At 43.1% G+C, this 19,273-nt stretch overlaps 1 protein-coding gene across 2 annotated transcripts; it reads left to right on the forward strand.

The window, feature by feature from the left end:
• Positions 1-703: 703 nt before the first annotated feature.
• LOC115253931 (RNA polymerase-associated protein Rtf1) lies at positions 704-18,271 on the forward strand. Of its 2 annotated transcripts, none has more exons than XM_029852343.2 (5): positions 704-959; positions 1,123-1,284; positions 14,630-16,375; positions 16,460-16,886; positions 17,508-18,271. In XM_029852343.2, the coding sequence occupies exons 2-5, from the start codon at positions 1,207-1,209 to the stop codon at positions 17,615-17,617; spliced, it is 2,361 nt and encodes a 786-aa protein (XP_029708203.2). In that variant the 5' UTR covers positions 704-959; positions 1,123-1,206; the 3' UTR covers positions 17,618-18,271. The 2 variants fall into 2 exon arrangements, with proteins under 2 accessions (XP_029708203.2, XP_029708204.2); XM_029852344.2 differs by having other exon boundaries at positions 704-943.
• Positions 18,272-19,273: the final 1,002 nt, after the last annotated feature.

The following is a 19,273-nucleotide window of genomic DNA, read 5'->3' on the forward strand; positions in this document are numbered from 1 at the left end:
GACAAGATGCAAATTCAATCGAACTTTTTTACACTTTGACGCTAGATTGCATCGCAACCTAGCGATTTATGACCAAAAAGTGCAACCATGCTTGCATCTTGTCACTTCAATTTGAAGAAGAGAGAGTCGATGAAGAGAACTCTCTCATGTTACTTTCGCCCTTATTTAAACTCAATCTAGAAGTTATTAGCGAAAGAGAGAGTCGACGAAGAGAAATCGATCAAGTCACTTAGGCCCTTATGAAAAATCGTCGAATTAACAAAGGGAACGTTCAAAAATTACGTCCAACATTTGGGGGAGGGGGGGGGGGTCTAGAAAAGTGTGACAGTACGTGTATTGGGTATAGGGAAATTGCGTGACAGAGGGGGGAGGGGGGGTCTAGAAATCCCGAAAAACGATGGACGTAATTTTTGAATCTTCCCAAACGTAAATAAAACAAGGTGGCGGAGTGTGCGGCTATTTTTCATCATGGCGTCGGGGACAACAAGCTATCTGTCATGTCGGTTCGTCGGTGCTGTTAGGCCCCACGGAGTACTTTCGAAGAAAGGCACAAGACCACGTGTGGCCTTTTCAAATGCTCCTCCAGATTTCTTTTCTTTGTGTACAACCCTGCCACAAAAAGGCCTTTTTCAGCGAACCGGGAACACAGCGGAAAGTGAAACGGGATTCCGCGAAAACGCGAAAGCCTCATCGCCATCAAGCAGCGAACCGAAATTGTTGTTGTCATTCTCGCTTCAGCCAGGAAGGGTCGCGAACGATTTTTTGGTGCAAATTTTCTTCGATTTTCTCCGTTGGAAAGGTGGAAATTTAGTGCCCAAAAGCACACCGGAAGTGAGCTACATTCGCTTGCAGTGAATGTGACGGTAGTTGCCGATTAGCTGGTCGTAAATTTGCCTGTTGGATTTTTGCTGCTGGCGCGTTGAGTCAAGCGCCTCGCACACAGGTGGGTAGCCAGGGAGGTAAGTAGCAGCAAAGAAGGCAAACTAAAAGCTGACGTTTCGAACTGCGCTGTTGGAATTTTTCCCTTTTTGAAAATGTTTCTCCCGTTGGATTGGTTGCGCAAATCTACGGAATTTGCGACGGAAATGCAACTAATGACGGATTTGCAACGTTTGCTTACAGAGGTTCCGCGGCGTAAGGGGTTTTTCGATCTCTGGAAGCGAAGAACACTTTCGACGAGGCGGCGACGGGGAATATCAATCCAAGATGGTGAAGAGGAAAACTCAACCAATAATCGATTCGGAAAGCAGCAGCGATTCCGGGTCCGGTTCGGATCTTGATTCGGTAAGTTGCGCCACCATTGCGTTATTAGTGGAAATTTTCCGTTCTTACGGTTCATTAGAAAGTTACCGCAGCTGCCACTTTGTTTTTTTTTTTCGGATGTGCCATCTTTGTTTTTGTATTTCTAGTAATACAGGTATACTTCGACATAGTACGTACGCCATCGCTTCCTTTGGTGTAATGTAGGGTATTTCATCCAAAAATGTTCATAATGGCTAACTTCCACCGGGAAACAATGGCTCGTGTTCCTAGGTAGGAGTTTCATTTGGCGGGTTTTGCGCTGGAAGATTGATGATTGCATTACACATATGATTATGTTATTATACAATTACAAATACATATTCGTCTGCAGTCACTAAATCTATAGATCTTTCTTTTATAAGAAGGTTCACTAATGTGCTCCGTTGTAACATGGGAAGTGTAATGAAAAGTTCACTTAGTAGGATATATACCAACGATTTTTTCTGTACTTATTTATTTACACGGAGAAAAATAAATAGTAAACACAATCAAAATTTAGCTAACATCAACCAAATTTCCACATTGAAATTTGCACAACCAAAATATAGTTTATTGCATTGCTAACTGAACTGCGACAGAGTGCGGAAACTTAAATAAAAGTGCGATATTGTATTAAATCGTTCCGGTGTCTTCTCCGCACTTATTCATCATGAGCTAATGAATAAGTGCGGTGAAGACAACGGAACGATCTGACACCAAATCGCACTTTTATTTGAGATTCCGCACTTCCTTGTCGCACTTTTAACTGCGCAATGCGCAATATTAGTTTCTTCCATAATGTGTGTCGGTAAAACCGGTTCTGGTTTCAAACCAGAAAAAGGACTTTACAACAACCAATATTTAATCTGCATTAAACAAACATTTGTTTGATTTTAAGAAACGATTTGTTTATCCCTTGCCAAGATCACAGGGTTTGACGGTATTAACCGTTATGTGGCCGGCAAACTTTTTGCTTTTTTCTACACCGTGTATTTTAAATGGGTGCTGGGTACCCGGGTACCCTGCCGGCCACATAAGGGTTAAAGTGAAGGAAGTTAATTATAATTCTTGTAATGAAAATATCACCTTTAACACTTTAATGCGCCTCCAACGGTTCATTGCGAACCGGCTGCTACAGATGGAGTATAGTAGAAATCCTCTACATAGAGATGAGCGGAAGTTACATATGTTAAAGGAGGTTCTCTTCAGATGGGCGAAAGAATGAAACGGAGCTTAAACAATTTAAACTAGCTTTATTGGAATTGTATGTTAATTGTTTGAAGGCTTGTAGTGGAATGACCTTAACAACTACCATGGCGGAGTAGCTAGGTTTTTCATAGCCTACTACTAAAACTGGATCGGTCCAAGGCCTCCTATTTCTTCACCCCCTCTCGATCCTGGAGTCCTAAGATTTGACGCAGTCTTTGAAAATGCCCAACATCCAGCGACTTCGTGAAAAGGTCTGCGAGTTGATTCTCGGTTCCGATTAGTTCCAGGTTGATGTTTCCAGCTGCTACGTGGTCCCGGATGAAATGGTGTTTTATATCTATGTGTTTTGCACGCTTGCCTCATAGATGGTCACCGGTAAAGCGTTTGGAATTCCAAGATCGCCCAGTAGCCCAGCCAACCATACCGCCTCTGTTACACCAGCACCGAGCGCCACGTACTCCGCTTCACTAGATGACGTGGCTACCGTTTGTTGCTTTTCGCTTGACCAGGAGATGACGTTCCCAAAAACTTGAAATACATAACCACTCACCGATTTCCTGTCCTGCTGGTCCGTCGCCCAGTCGGCATCAGTAAAGCCAACTAATGGATCCGTTTTCTCGTCACGAATGAACTTCAAAGATGTCTGCATAGTGCCCTTTAGGTATCGTACCACCCGTTTCAATGCTGTCCAGTGCGAAGAATCCGGCTGCTGTTGATAACGTCCAAGATATCCCACCGAAAAGCATATGTCCGGGCGAGTGGCCATCATCACGTACATCAAACTGCCCAGTAATTCGCGATACGGTGCTTCAGTTGGTTCCGACGTACCTTGAGTTAATTGAAGTCCCTTTTCCATTGGAGTTCTGGTAGGGTTGCAATCATCCATGGAAAATTTTTTCAATAATTTTCTAATACTGGTCTCTTGAGAAAGTTCCATTCGTCCTTGTTTACTGTCGTAAGTAATCTTCATTCCGAGGAAGTGCTTCGCTTCTCCACAATCGGTCATCCGAAAGTAATATAATAGCTTCTTCTTCAATTCTTCGATTGTTTTCAAACGTTCTCCGATTATCAGCAGGTCATCGACATACAGGATCACGTAGACCACGTCGCTCCCCCTCTCGTTGATCCGTGTGTAAACGCAGTAATCGTGTTGTGATCGTATGAATCCAAGCTTCAACAAGATGTCATTCAGCTTCTCGTTCCAACATCGGGGGCTCTGTTTCAACCCGTACAAAGACTTCCGAAGGTGGCACACCAATCCTGGAGCTGCTTTAACGCCACCTGGAACCGCCATGAAAATGTCTTCCTTCAGTTCTCCGTGCAAGACGTCCATTTGGTAAATCAGATATCCTTTCCGCATAATGCCACCGCCAGTACAACCCGGATTGTCGTCAGTTTGGCCACTGGTGCGTACGTCTCGTGGTAATCGACTCCTGGCTTTTGTAGGAATCCCTTAACGACCAGCCTCGCTTTATGCCGGAGGATATTCCCATCCGCGTCCTCTTTCACGCAGAACACCCATTTGGATCGCAATAGCTTCACTCCGGCTGGGCACGGGACGAAATTCCACACCTTGTTGTCCGCCATGGATTGCAACTCATCGTTGATAGCTTCCAGCCAGGCGTCCTTGTCGTCACGATGCTCGATCTCATTGTAGTTGGTTGGCAGATCTGAAGACACAAAATTATCAGCAGCAGCGGATGCCCTGAATCCCGTGAATAAATCGTATAGCTTACCTGGGAGCCTGCGCTCCCGTTCGCTTCGCCTTGTGGTTGACTCTGTACAGTCTTCACGTCTTTCTTGCGAAGGGAGCGCCCCAGGGTTTCGAAATTCTGACATTGATTCTTCGAATTCGTCCTCGGATTCTGAGTTTTCACCATCAACGTTCAGATCTTCAACCTCAGCTGCAACCGGTCTTGGAGAATTCAGTTGCTCCCCCTCTGGCTCGTAGAACGTGGGAATCACCAGAGGCACTGTGGTTGCATCATCATCATCGGCGAACGGAAAACTTTCCTCATCGAACTTCACGTCTCTTGCAATTATTATTACCTTCCTCGACGAGTTGTCCCACAAGCGATATCCATTGGCGCATACCCAATCATGACTGTCTCACAGTTTTTCGGATCTAACTTCTTCCTCAGCTGGTTTGGAATCCACATCATGGCCTTGCACCCGAATATTCGAAGCTTGCTCAGGTCCGGTTTGGATTTCGTCCACAGTTCCACTGGAGTTACATTACCATCGATTGCCGTTGTAGGACTCCGATTCAGAATGTATGTGGCCGTTAGAGCCGCCTCCGACCACATTCGCTTGGGCATCTTGGAATCAATTAACATCGACCTTACCTTTTCGACCAGGGTTCGATTGAAACTTTCGGCGACACCGTTTTGTTGCGGAGAGTACGCCACCGTCGGTTGAACTTGGATTCCCCTCCTTCGGTAGTACTGGAAAAATACTCACGGCCTTGGTCGACAGTCAACTTGCAGATCCTGGATTGCCAGTGGGTGGTGACCATTGCTTCATACTCCTTGAAACAGCCGAAGACTTCACTCTTCTGCTTGATAGGGTAAACCATCGCCAAATGCGTCCAATCATCGATGAAGGAAACAAAAAATCTTGAACCATCCCAGGCTGGTGGATCGATCCGCACACGTCCGAGTGCACTCGTTCCAGTGGACGACTGGCTCTTTCACGAACTCCATCAAACGGCTCACGGCACTGCTTACCCATTACGCACGTATCACAGAAGACTACGCGGTCTATCTTCTTCGTGAAACCCGTCGCCATCTCGTGACTTGCAATACTTTCCATCGCTTGTTGACTAGCATGTCCTAGCCGCCGATGCCACAGCCGGCTTGCCCCCACCGTGCTGATGTTCGCTTGTCCCGTATTTCCAACTTGCAGTTCTAATTGATACAAATTACCTTTCAAGTAAGTCACGCCAATGATTTCACCGTTGAGCTTGATTTCCGCACGCTCGACACCACCTTGGCCGGTGAACAGGACATCAATTCCGGCTTGAGAAAGCTTCTTCACCGAAATTAATTTTCTCGCAGTTCCGGAATGAAAATAACGTTCTTCATGCGAGACTCCACACTCTTGTTGGACAGCCCGTTCAATTCTCCAACCGACTTGCCAATCAGGGACACATCTTCTTTCGCGACTTCAACGACGAACGGTTCCTTCAAGCTTCGCAAACACGTCAGATGCCTTGACTCGTTAACCAGGTGGTCACTGCAGCTCGAGTCTACGCAGAACGAGATTCTTCCTCCATTTGATGCCTTCGGATGTTCGGTTCTTCCCATAAAAGCAACTGCCTTCCTATTCCCGACCGCAGAATGAGCGTTTCCATCGGATTTCTTCAAGGGACAGTCCTTCATATGGCCCGATTTTTAGCACCGATGACACTTACCATGGAATTCCCGGGTGAACTTCTTCTTGTCATTCTTCTTCCCTCCAACGAACGCCGCACCTTTGTCATCGCTAACGTAATCCTGACGATCGACCCGCTTCGACTCTTCAGCTAAATAGCAGCCGCTGCTTCACTGTTTCCAGAGTCAGGTTCTTCTCATCCAGGTTCTCGAGCGCTGTCACCAGGGGGTCGTAGCTATCCGGAAGGGTCAGAAACAGCTGTGACACCAAGTCACTTTCCTCCAGCTTGGCATCAGTACACTTCAATTGCCGGATAAGGTCGTCGAACGCCACAAAATGGTTTTGCATGGATGATCCCTCCTTCATGCGTAATCTTGCGAGCTGCTTCCTTAAAAGGGTCTGACTAGTCACGGAGCGCTTCGCAAACGTTTCTTCGAGTGCCTTCCAATCAACCAAGCGGTTTCCTTCTCTCGGACTACTTCCAGGCATTCATCCGATAAGAATCCGACTAGCAACGACTTCGCCTTCCTGTCCAGCTGGTCCCACTTCGCTCTTGACGCATCATGTTCAGCTGGAGCTTCCGCCTTCAACACCGTCGATACTTCCGCCGCATCCAGGTAAAGCTTGACTCGGAACTTCCAATTTTCATAGTTTGGTCCAGTCAGCTGCGGGATGCCGGAACCTTCTTTCAAAGAAGCCCATAACCTAAAGGAGGTTCTCTTCAGATGGGCGACAGAATGAAACGGAGCTTAAACGATTTAAACTAGCTTTATTGGAATTATATGTTAACTGTTTGAAGGCTTGTAGTGGAATGACCTTAACAACTGTCATGGCGGAGTAGCTAGGTTTTTCATAGCCTACTACTAAAACTGGATCGGTCCAAGGCCTCATATTTCTTCATATGTCGATTCGGTAACGCTGTTTATTTTGTTTACAACAGCTGCCAACATTTGCTTCAAAGCTAGATGATCAAACTTTGTGCGTGACTTCGTTGTGGTTCAAGTTGTTTTGTTTACATTTTCTAATTATGGTAGAATTTATTTTTCAAAATTTTGTTGAAATAGCGGAGCAATCGAAGAAATCTGAAATTTATTGCAAAAGTGTTACGCTAATCATATCGGCAGAAGTGAAACAAGAAGTAGCAATGGAAATTTTTTCGACAAGTGCAGCAACAAAAGTGTCATTATAAGCATGAGCTTTTGAAAGCAGAATTGGGTTTTTAAATTTTTAAAAATGTTTTGATTTTTAGATTTTATATGAAAGAGCATCTTTTCTTGAGCCACTATGATTTTTTCCAGACCTTTAGAACACTATTTTGGTACCTAAAATCAATTGCAAAGAGATTTTTTGAAATCACCTTTTGACAGCTGGGCAACTGTTTGACAGCTCCGCCCAGTACAAAATGCGACGAGGGGTGATTCGACAAATCGCTCCCATACAAAATTCAAACTGATTTTAAAATAGGTTCCCGGGCATCAAAATTCATGAAAATTTGGATTTCGGCTTAGTTTAGCATGCAGATTTAGAATATTGAATTATCTCAACAGCGCTAAAGAAGCCAATTAATAAATTTTTATCTTTTTACTATACTTACATATGCCGCCAATTTCTCGATACATATTAAAAATAAATAATTTTAATTTATTTAGTTACGATTTCAATACCGTTCAAACGACGCCTTCCTACGAACGATAAGCATGTTCATTTGGCTTACACTTTGACAGTTCTCTCTGCACGATTGGCTCACATTGGCCGCCTCCGCAGATCTCTATAATGTAGGATTTCTAGAGTATAGCTGATTTATCAGAAATGCTCGATAAACAGGAGGAACCTGCTAGGGCTTAGTAGTTTCTATACTCAGAAAACAGTTCCAGTCGGTTGAGTCGGGAAGGGTTGCGAGAGTCGTTGTGAATCATAATGAAAACATTTCAAGCATAATTTTTCAAATCGACGTATCTAACTTTTTCACTGATGTGAGTAAATTCATGGTCAATGTTGACGACCATTTCACTAAAATAGTTTTTTTTTATAAAAAGATTTTTCATAAGTTTTTTCGTACTTAACATCACCGGGGATATAGCACGTACTAGGTAAGAAACAAAACCTACTCATTCCATATCATTTTCACAATGAATTTTGACAAAAATACACATACACCGGGTTGGTTAGAGATACGTCATGCCAGATACGTCGCTTTTGTATGGTGCCAGTTTGGTGTATCTGTTACTTTTGATTTTGGCTAGATACGTCGTTTGGTTCTCTCATATATCAAAACGGTGTATCTATCAGTAAAGTTGTAAACATCAAAATAGTTAGATGCGTCGTTTCGAAAAATATGCTTAGTTAAACAAATTATGCAATAAATCATCAAACAGTGATGTGGATTCTTTAATTTTCGAGTTACGTCGGATTAAAAAGTTATGCTTGTTTTGTGCTTTGTGACGAATCTTGGGATCTTTCCGGAGTCAGCAGACTTGGAATTGTTGTCTGGGTTTTCCTTTATTCGGTTAATTTTAACAATCAATATGCAACAAATAGTAGTATCTCGTGTATTCAAATTGCTCATTCACAGTGCTGACATTGTATTTACTTGTGATTAATATTAATTTTCAATATCAGTATTTTTATATGTGATAGTTGTTTTGTGAGTAAACCCTAATATGTTTTGAATATCAATTTAAAATAACTAAGAAACCGAAACCAATAGTGTGAAAGTGCAGCATTTAATAGTGCTTGCTTATAGATTCGAAGCCAACGGGTGATCAAGACTCAAGAATTAAGACTTAAGACGCATACTTGACGAAATCGTCAAAAACTGACTACTTCGTCCTATATATTAGGGTGCCAATGAAAATCGACTTTTCGAATTTCGAAAACTAGTAGCGCTCAAAAGTTTCGTCTTCTCAAAAAAAAAGTCACCATGCAAAATTTCAGCTCAATCGGACTTCGTTAAGGGGTAGCCCAAAGCGGTCAAAGTTTGGCTGTTTTGAAACACCAAAAAAGTCCCAAGGTAGGGAACATAATGATGATGTTAATATGTTTGTAAAAGCCTCCACTGTCCGTTAAAAATACCTACAAGGTCATTTCTGGCTGAAAATTTGCTGAAAACAACTGATTTTTGAAGCATCAGTTTTCACTGTTTTGGGCACCCCAATATATTTTGGACCCTCTTCAGTACATATATATTTTGGACACCCGGTGTTTAAACTCGTTTAAAACTATTTTTGAAGAATTTGCCACTTGAATATGCTGGATTACATCCTAATTACTTGATTGACAGAGGCTGATTAGACAAACTTTGCGAATTTAATACGCTAGAATGATAAACGTTTTTGTTCACATCTGCAAGTTTCCTCAGCATCGCAATCTCTTTTTGTAAACATGATGCGACACTCTCACTGAAGACGAGATTGGCAAAAATTAATTTCAAGGCAAATAATGATATTTCCAGTGAGGAAATGATTGCTGCCCGTGTAGAACAATCTTATTTAGCTAATGATTCTAAAAAAAATCCGTCATCTCATCATTAAACCTGTGTAAGTTGTGATAATAATATGACCAAGGGGGTCCAAAATATATGGGGGTCCAAATTACAGGGGATGGTCAAAATGTTTGGGATAGGCAACTTTTTTTTCTCTCACAAAAACGTTTAACATGCTATAACTTTTCATAGAGTGCATCAAAAAATCTCAAATTTTGACTGTTTGTCAACCTATTATATGTGCATCATTGGTACAAATTTGGGCTCGATTGATTAATATTTCGCAAAGTTAGAACCGTTCGGGTAAAACACTATTTTTCAGACAACTCATTTTTGAGCTGTCATATCTCGGAAACCAGTGAACCGAATTGAATGAAATTTTGAACGTACACTAACAATGTGTAAATGCTTCACAAACTATTAAAACATAGGTACTTTTCAAACGTTGAAAAAAGTTATCATGGATTAAAACTTTTTGGATTATTCTTGAAAAAATGTATTTTTTTTTTACATCAATGTCAATAAATTTTAGTGTTGATGTTTAAAGATTTTCCACTTCTGTTCTCAAATTATCTCTAATCAGATATATTAGAGCCCATTTAGATTGAAGGAAGGACACATTTTATCATTTTTGTGTGGTATTATAAATTTGACTTATTTTCCTCTATATGGGTAAAAATTTCAACCCGGTATAACTTAATTCGTCGTGAGAAAATATTACATTTTATTACGTCGTATTAAGTATCAATATATTGTTGATAATCGTTAAAAAAATCATTCAATTCGCTTCACTGGTTTTCGAGATATGACAGTTCAAAAATTAGTTGTCCAAAAAATAGTGTTTCACCCAAACGGTTCTAACTTCGCGAAAAATTAATCAATCGAGCCCAAATTTGTACCAATGATGCACATACAGGGTGTTAGGTTTCAGAGTGCAAACTTTTTAAAGGGTGATAGAGGACCATAAAAGGAGAAAAAAATTGTTCTACGCATATGGTCAAATCTCAATCATTACGTAGTTATTGAACTTCCCATGTTTTTGACTCTTATTGCCTTAACTGGCAATATCTTGAAAATGGTCAAACTTTTCGAATTTTTTTTACCCTTATTTGAAAGATTATTGAATTTTCTATCTAATGGCATCTTTGAATCGATTGGTTTTGTTAAATAACTAAGTTTTCTAGAGCAAAATAGCTAAAAATAGTGTATTTTTATTGGTTTTCGTCAATTATCTTTGAAACATGCGTAATAAATTAAAATTCTTTCTGAGGTAAAGTTGTGGCCCCTGTTACACTCTACAGTTCGTTCTTTGACACTAAACTTCTAGCTCTTATCGTTTTCTTGCCATTTTGATTTAAATGTGCGGCACAATGCGCAAAAAAGTGCTTTCCATGACAGTTGCAAATTTATGATCTGAAATGCGATGTTAAAATCGAAATTGCAACAAAACGATAAGAGATAGAAGTTTGATGTCAAAGAACGAATTGTAGAGTGAAACAGGGGCCACAACTTTGCCTAAGAAAGAATTTTGAATTACTACGCATTTTTCAAAGATAATTGACAAAAATAAATTAAAACACCCTACTTTTGAGCTATTTGCTCTAGACAACTTAGTTATTAAACTAAACCAATCGATTCAAAGATGCCATTTGATAGAAAATTCAATAATCTTTCGAATAAGGGTCAAAAAACTTCGATAAGTTTGACCATTTTCAAGTTGTAGCCAGTTAAGGCAATAAGAGTCAAAAACATGGGGAGTTCAATAACTACGTAACGATTGAGATTTGACCATATGCGTAGAACAATTTTTTTCTCCATTTATGGTCCTCTATCACCCTTTAAAAAGTTTGCACTCAGGAACCTAACACCCTGTATAATAGGTTGACAAACAGTCAAAATTTGAGATTTTTTGATGCATTCTATGAAAAGTTAGAGTATGTTGAATTTTTTTGTGGGAGAAAAAAGTTGCCTATCCCAAACATTTTGGCCATCCCCTGTATATTGGTTACCCTATTCTCAGACAAATAGACGTATCACTTACGAAATTTCCATCGATTACGCTTTTAACGATCACTTTAAATTTTCAAAGTTGTGGCTTTCACAATCAGAGGCGCGCGCATCATTTTTCTATGCGTTTGACGTTTCACACTAGCGCCTTCTGTTGACGATATTGCACAACACAGTGATTCGTGCAACTTTTCCACCAGGTGATGGTAGTGTACACTGGGTGATGGATTTCAATGAAAATCGTTCAAGGTGTTACGTCTGTTTGTCTGTGCCCTATTCGTCTATTTCCTGAAATCGAAAAGGGAAGTACTGGAGTGTTTTCAAGACTTCAAATCGCGGGCGGAGAACCAGACCGGCAAACGGATCAAGCGCTTACGGACCGATAATGGCACAGAATACGTGAATGGCGAGATGGAGAAGTTTCTTCGTAGGTCCAGGATCCATCACGAGGTGACGGTGCCGTATAATCCGGAACAGAATGATCTTGCTGAGCGGGCAAACCGTACCACAGTCGAACGGGCGCGATGTCTTTTGTTCGATGCCAATCTGGAGAAACGATTTTGGGCAGAAACTGTTTCGACTGCTGTGTTCCTGATTAATCGATCACCGGCGAAAGGTCTGGGAGTTACCCCGGAGGAGCGATTCAGCGGTGTGCGGCCAGACTTTTCTGAGCTGCGCGTTTTCGGTGCCAAAGTGATGTGTCATGTGGCGAAAGCGAAGCGAATAATATAATATATAATGAAGCCACACCTCTAATTTTCAAGAGCACAAATCTGAGGAATCCAAAGCCGGATTGTGCTGAAAAGTTGATCGATTGGTGACCTGCTGGTGATGACCAATCGATCAACTTTTCAGCTCAAACCAACCCTCGGTTCTTCAGATTTGTGCTTTTGAAAATTCGAAGTGTGGCTTCGTTATATATTCACTTGAAGTGGGATTCGGAATCCGAAGCTGGCGTCTTTGTTGGTTATTCCGAACGTTTGAAAGGTCTTCGAGTGTTCAATCCAAGAACGAGCAAAGGTTCGTGTCTCGGAACGTCGTCTTCCTGAGTGAAGCTAGCGGAAATGCCATGAAGCAGTCGGAACGTGTACCTGGAATGACGATGGAATTAGTGAGTGACGAAATCGTTGAAGATAATGGAGTTGCTACAACGCCGACGGTTTCCGGTGGTAACAACGATGAAGAGCCAGAGAACCCACTGGCGGATGACGTGTTGGAAGACGACACGGACTACGACAGCGCAAATGACACCATCGAGACAATTCGGATGAACTCGCCTGCGCTCCCCTTGCAACAAGAAGAGCAGCAACATGCTGTCAGGCGCAGCGCGTGGAAGCGCCGTACCCCAGGCAAGTACCTTACTTTTGATATGACTTATAGTGTACTTCCTGAAACGTTTGTTGCATACCAGGTAATCGACGAGCATGACCGTGCAACCGAGCCACAATCGGTCCGCGAGGCAATGGGCGCCGACGACCGTGAGCTGTGGCGTGAGGCCATTAAGGCTGAGATGCAAGCGTTGAAGACCAACAAGACATGGAAGTTAACGGAGCTACCACCGGGAAGAAAGGCATTGAAGTGCAAGTGGATCTTCAAACGCAAGTTCAACCCGGACGGATCTGTGGAAAGATATAAGTCAAGTCTGGTCATCAAAGGTTTCTCGCAAGTTAAGGGTGTCAATTTCAACGAGACGTATTTGCCGGTGGTGAGATACGCAAGCATCCGTTTCTTGTTGGCGTTAGCGGCGCAGCAGGGCATGCATATACACCAAATGGATGCGGTAACGGCATTTCTTCAGGGAGATTTGTCTGGCCAAGAAATCTATATGGAGCAGTCAGAGGGATTCATCGACAAGAAGGATCCGAAAAAGGTGTGTCGTTTGTCGAAAGCACTATATGGCTTGAAACAAGGCGAGTCTTGTCTGGAATGCCAAGTTGGACACGGAACTCAAGCGCATGGGTTTCAAGCGATCCAGTTTTGATCCTTGCGTTTATTTCAAAATCGATGACTCCACAATACTTGTGATTGCCGTCTACGTGGATGACTTCCTGCTGTTTTCGACGGATTTGAAGTTGATTCAAAATGTGAAGAAGCAGCTGCTGACGCTGTCATGAAGTCCAAACAGGTGCTCGGTATGAGAATCACCAGGAGTGACGATGCTGTCATGCTGGATCAAGAACGCTATGTAGACGAACTACTGGAGCGATTCAAGATGACCAACTGCAACACAGTGTCGACTCCGGCGGATCCACATCAGCGATTAACGAAAGCTGGATCGATAACGGAGGAGCAGAAACAGCACATGGAAAAGGTTCCGTTTCGGCAGCTGGTCGGAGGGTTGCCGTTTCTGGCGCACTGCACACGGCCGGACATAGCATACGCTGTGAATGTGGTGAGTAGCTTCAGCAGCGATGTAAGCGAGGTGCATTGGGTAGCGGCGAAAAGGATTCTCCGGTATTTGAAGGGCTCGAAATCCATGAAGCTAACTTTCCGAAAGCAATCTGCGCCATCGTTCGAGGGACTCAGCGACGCAGATGTAGCGTCGAAGCGACTGAAGCAATCCCAGAAGTAGCTCCTGGAAAAAATCTGGAAGGAGCTCGTGGAAGAATCTCGAAGACGTTTTTGGAAGAATATCGAAAGAATTTCTCGTGGTATTCCTGGAAAGGGTCTTGGAAAGAACTCTTGAAGAAATCCCAGAAGGAACTCCCTGAGGAATGCCTGACAGAATTTTGGGAGGAGTTTCTTCTTAATTTCCGAAGCAATCCACGACAGAACTTCTGGAGGAATCCCGTAAAAAATCTTGCGAAATTTGTGGAAGTAAAAAAAAACTTTCGAAGATATTTTAAAGAATTAAAGAATTGGGGAAATCTCGGATGGAATTCCTAGAAGATTTTCGGAACTTCTTGAAAAATCCCAGAAGCAATCCCTGCGAGATGAAATTCCTAGAGGACGGAAGAACCCCAGAGGAAATTCCTGAAGAAATCACGATAAACTCCCGGAAGAATCTGATCAATAACTCCCTGGGAATCCCAGAAGAAACTCCTGGACGATTCCTGGAACAAATTTGTAAAGAAACCTTGAAATCGTGATACCGAACTTTTTCTAATTTAAAATTGAAAATACGTTTTAATCGATTATAAGCATTACTACTAGTATAAAGAAAAGCAACAGATTATTTAGGCAGTTGTTGTTGAACTTTGCGGCTTTTGGGGAATGAAAATTTCGCGTAAAATTGTTCTGTTTTTCATTATTCAATTTCAATTTTTAATATTTCAATAGGAGCTGCTGTCGTTGGCCAAGAAAAAGAAAACCGCCAGGCTGGCATCGAACTCTCCGGGAGGGAAGTCTTCCGATTCCGACTCGGAGGATGATTCGGAACCAGAAGCAGCGGTGCAGCGCAAAAAGCGAGGGGCAAAGCCCGCTTCCTCTTCGGAATCCGAAGATGAGGATGAGGCCGAGGAGGAGGAGGAAGAAGAAGAGGACGAGCCGGAAGAGGAGGTCAAACCAGCGGCCAAAAGTGGCGTAAAGCGTAAACAACCAGAGGAGGAGCAGGAAGAGCAAAAAGGTGAATCGGAGCCTGAGGAAGGCCAGGTTTCATCGGAAGAGGAGTCTGGTTCCGGTTCCGGTGATGACAGTGATGACGAAAGTGGCAGCAGCAGTAGCAGCGATTCCGAATTCAATGACGGGTATGATGACGAGATGATGGGAGACGAGGAAGATCGGGCCAGATTGAATGCCTTGTCGGAGAAAGAACGTGAAACGGAGATTTTCAAACGTATCGAACGGCGCGATGTCATGAAGACCCGCTGGGAGATTGAACGTAAGTTGAAGCTAGCCAAGAAGGCAGAACGCGCCAAGGACAAGGAATCACAGCCTCCGAAGAAGAAAAAGAAGAAGGACAAAATGAAGAAACTGGCCCAGCAGAAGGAACAAGAGGAGAAGAAAAAGATAGCTAAGGCTCCGTCTCCCGAACCGAAAGCACCGTCTCCACCTCCGCCAGTGCAGCAGGAAGAACCTTCCGAGGGAGAGGCCAGTGACAGTTCTCATCATTCTTCGCCGGAGAAATCCAAAGATGCCGAATCAGCTTCCGGTGCTTCGGATTATTTCGATCCGAAAGAACGTTCCAAGGAGCGAAAGAAGAATGTCGAAGCCAACCGGACCGACGACAAACGAAGCAATGCCATGGCCATGTTGAAAGCAAAACGAGAAGGCAAAGCCAAGCGTGAGGAGGAAGAAGCGAAAAAGGAAGCTCAACGCAAGGCTGAAACCGAGGACAAGGACGATCTGGAAGATGTCCCTGGTGGCAAATCTAAGAAGCTCAAAGCATCGGACATCTACTCGGATGACTCCGGAAGCGATAGTGAAGACGAGAAAAAGTCCGACCGTCGATCGCGGTCTGGTTCCAGCAGCGGAAGCGGTAGCGATAGCCGGTCCTCTTCCGACGAAGAAACGTGGGACAAAGAAAAGGACTCCAAGGAGAAGAAACCTTCGTCGAGTTCGTCCAGCTCTAGCAAAAAACCTGCCGCCATTAGCAATAAGGAGGAACTCAACAAACTACGAATCTCGCGACACAAGATAGAACGCTTCATTGCTCTTCCGATGTTCGACCAGATCGTGCTGAACTGTTTCGTTCGGATCAACATCGGAAACAACAACGGAAGGCCGGTCTATCGGGTGGCGGAGATCGTCGGAGTCGTGGAGACGGCCAAAATCTATCAATTCGGCAAGTGCCGCACCAACAAAGGGTTCCGGCTGAAGCATGGCAGTCAGGAGCGGGTTTTCCGGCTGGAATTCATCTCGAATCAGGACTTTACGGACAGCGAGTATCAGAAGTGGTTGACCGTTTGCGAGGCTACCGGAACGGCGCTGCCCTATGTCGACAGCATCGAGAAGAAGCAGCGGGAGATCAAGGAAGCGATTCAGTACGAGTTCAAGGACGCCGACATCGACAAGCTCATCGAGGAGAAGAACCGATTCCGGGCGCATCCCACCAACTACGCCATGAAGAAGACGCTGCTCATGAAGGTGAGTTTGGTTTCATTAAAAAATAATCTGTTTACCGCTACCCAATATTTCCTTTTTATAAAAATAACCACTGTTCAATTCCAGGAACGTGATGCAGCCCAACTGCGCGGAGAGGACGAACTGGCACGCGATTTGAACACCCAGATCATGGAGCTCGAGGAGCGCGCCAGCACACTGGACAAGAAGCGCAGCAGCAGTATTAGTTTAATTTCCTACATCAACGATCGCAACCGGAAGCGCAACGTGGAGGATGCCGAGAAGGCCATCAAGGAGGAAATTCGGGCCACCCGAGGTATGAAGATCGAAGATCCGTTCACGCGCCGGCAAACGCAGCCGCGGATGTCGTTCAAAGCGTCGGACAAGAAAGACGAAGTCCCAACCATCCAGATGCCGGCACCTCCACCGCCGGGCCAGAAGAAGAAACCGGACGAGAGGAAGCCCACCTCTAGTGCGGACAACAATCTGTACTCGTTGCATGATTTCGAAATCGACCTGGACGTACCTCTTCCGGGTAAGTGTAAATTATGTGTTTCTTTTTATTTTTATTTGTGGTGCGCGTCCCAAATGGGACACTGACTTCTTTTCAGCTTCAGTTCTAAGAGCACTTCCCCAGGTTTTAACTGAGAGCTTTCTTTGCCAATTAACAATTTCTTGCATTCGTATATCAAAGATGCCAAAGGTAGTAAAGAAAATTTCCATAGCAAAAAGTCGCCGGAAAAAAACAATTTTTGCAGACTTATGCAAAATAGTACAGCCCAAATAGCTTTAGTCCTAGAATCATACTTTCGAAACGGGGACCTTTATCTGGGCAATTTTGTAAACCCGGTAAAAATGAAAGGGCAAACTTGTATGTCATGCCTCGAGTATGTACCTATACTTGTCAGCAACGTAATTGTTGATAGTTTTTCAAACAAATCATCTGATGTTGGACTTCACCAACTTTAAACTTCTGTAGCAAACATTATCTGGGGCAGCTCAGAGGTTAATTTGCTAGGCTCGAGTTTTAACCGTCCCACCTTTATGGTGTCTGTTAGAAAAGAAATGTTATACATAACGTATTCCTCAGGTAGATTGATACAGAACAATGCAGATCCACCTATATTCTATTCCTTCTATATCTATTCTATTACAGTCGGCTCCGTCAATGTACTTCCTAAACCGGTGGAGAAACCGGTCAAAGAATCCGGTCCGAAGCGATCGCTCAACCTCGAAGACTACAAAAAGAAGCGAGGTCTCATCTAGAGAACAACAACTACTATCCTTACCGACAACAGGACAACTATCGGTATTCTCTTACAAACAACTATTATTCTATAATCTACCCAAGTAAGTAGCAATGGAATAAGTAGCCTCATAGGAATCTGTACATGACAGACTCCACCCACACATCCACATGAACGAACACGCAAGACACCACACCGAGAAGTTGCTGGATATGCTACCTAGACAACTTTTCTTTTCTTGAAACAAAATCTAAAAGTTTGCATCAGCAAAGATTCCTAATGCTTGTTGACATGATTAACTCTTGCTCACAGTTCAGGAGACACATCCTTTTAGAAAAGAACGTGTTATTAAAAAACAATGATAATTATCCACTGTATCTTCACAGAACAATAGCAAACGATTACGTCGAAAAATTGTACCACGTAGACTGTCTTCTTAATTTTTATTTATTTTTGTTATCTCCCCTCGGGAGATATCAATGACGACCGATGATGATGATGATTATGATTATATGGTAATGCTAATTGTGTAGGATAATCAAATTAATACTGCTGGCAAGGCAAGTTTAAATACATAAGTACATTGTAAGCGCATTGCGAAAAAGGCAGGAAGAACATTTCCGAGCAAGTGAAGGAAGATGAAAATATAACAAATATATTGTTATAACTGAGATCGGCAAGTGGTGTTGGTGCTATCGAAAGAAAAGTCCTAAATAATATGTTAATGTTCTACCTTCACAGTTGGTCCCGTTCGGTATTTCCGTATTCGGTGTCTTCTGAGCACAGATGTCGAAGAAACGATTGGTTCTCGACAAGGACTGTAGAGAGATTTCGGTGGAGAAGAACGCAGGGCGGGCGGTCATACTGTAGCATGAGACCGGGCAGAACGTTGAACTTTACTGCCGTGAATCGCATATCTGTCCCATTTGCATAGGAAATCCAGCAACGATGGGACTGATATGCGATTCACGGCAGAGAAGAAACACCGCTTGAAAGAAGTGCACTTCAAAAATTCTTCACGTCCGATTGATGTGAAAAATCATGTAACCTCCCAATTTTGTTGTTTACAACCAATTCACATGACTCATGTGAACTTTACTTAGAGTCATGTGACTTTGACGTTGAATTCATGGCGTGCGAGGGAATGTAAGGGGCCATCCATATACACCACGTGGACAGAAAATTCATGGTTTTTGACCCCTCCCCACTCCCCGTGGACAAGCGTGGACATTTCATTAACCCCTACCCCCTTCCCCAATGTCCACGTGGACATAAAAAAAAGTTTTTTTTTAATATTTCTTAAATAAACAAAAAAAGTTATTTTAAAAAGGTTCCCCAAAAATGTTTTGTTTTTTTCTTCATAAACATTGCTGTAAAAAGTAGCTTGTAGACGTGTGTCTTCAGTGGTATTTAAAACTAGAATACATTTATTTCTGACAATACTTAAATCTATAATATTCATGGCATACTGCGACAACACTTTTGTTCAGTCTTCCAACACTCCTCCTGAAGTCATAGTGATTCCCATGCAACTTCGGAAATACTCCAACCTCGGTTTCGGCTATGGCTTCGTTAGTCCGTCTGCTATCTGCTCATCCGTATTCACGTAGGCCAGGTTGACAACTCCACGATCGAGGGCTTCTCTGATGTAGTGATGTCGAATGACGATATGTTT

This window comes from Aedes albopictus, chromosome 3, assembly GCF_035046485.1.
Source record: "Aedes albopictus strain Foshan chromosome 3, AalbF5, whole genome shotgun sequence".
NCBI lineage: Eukaryota > Metazoa > Arthropoda > Insecta > Diptera > Culicidae > Aedes > Aedes albopictus.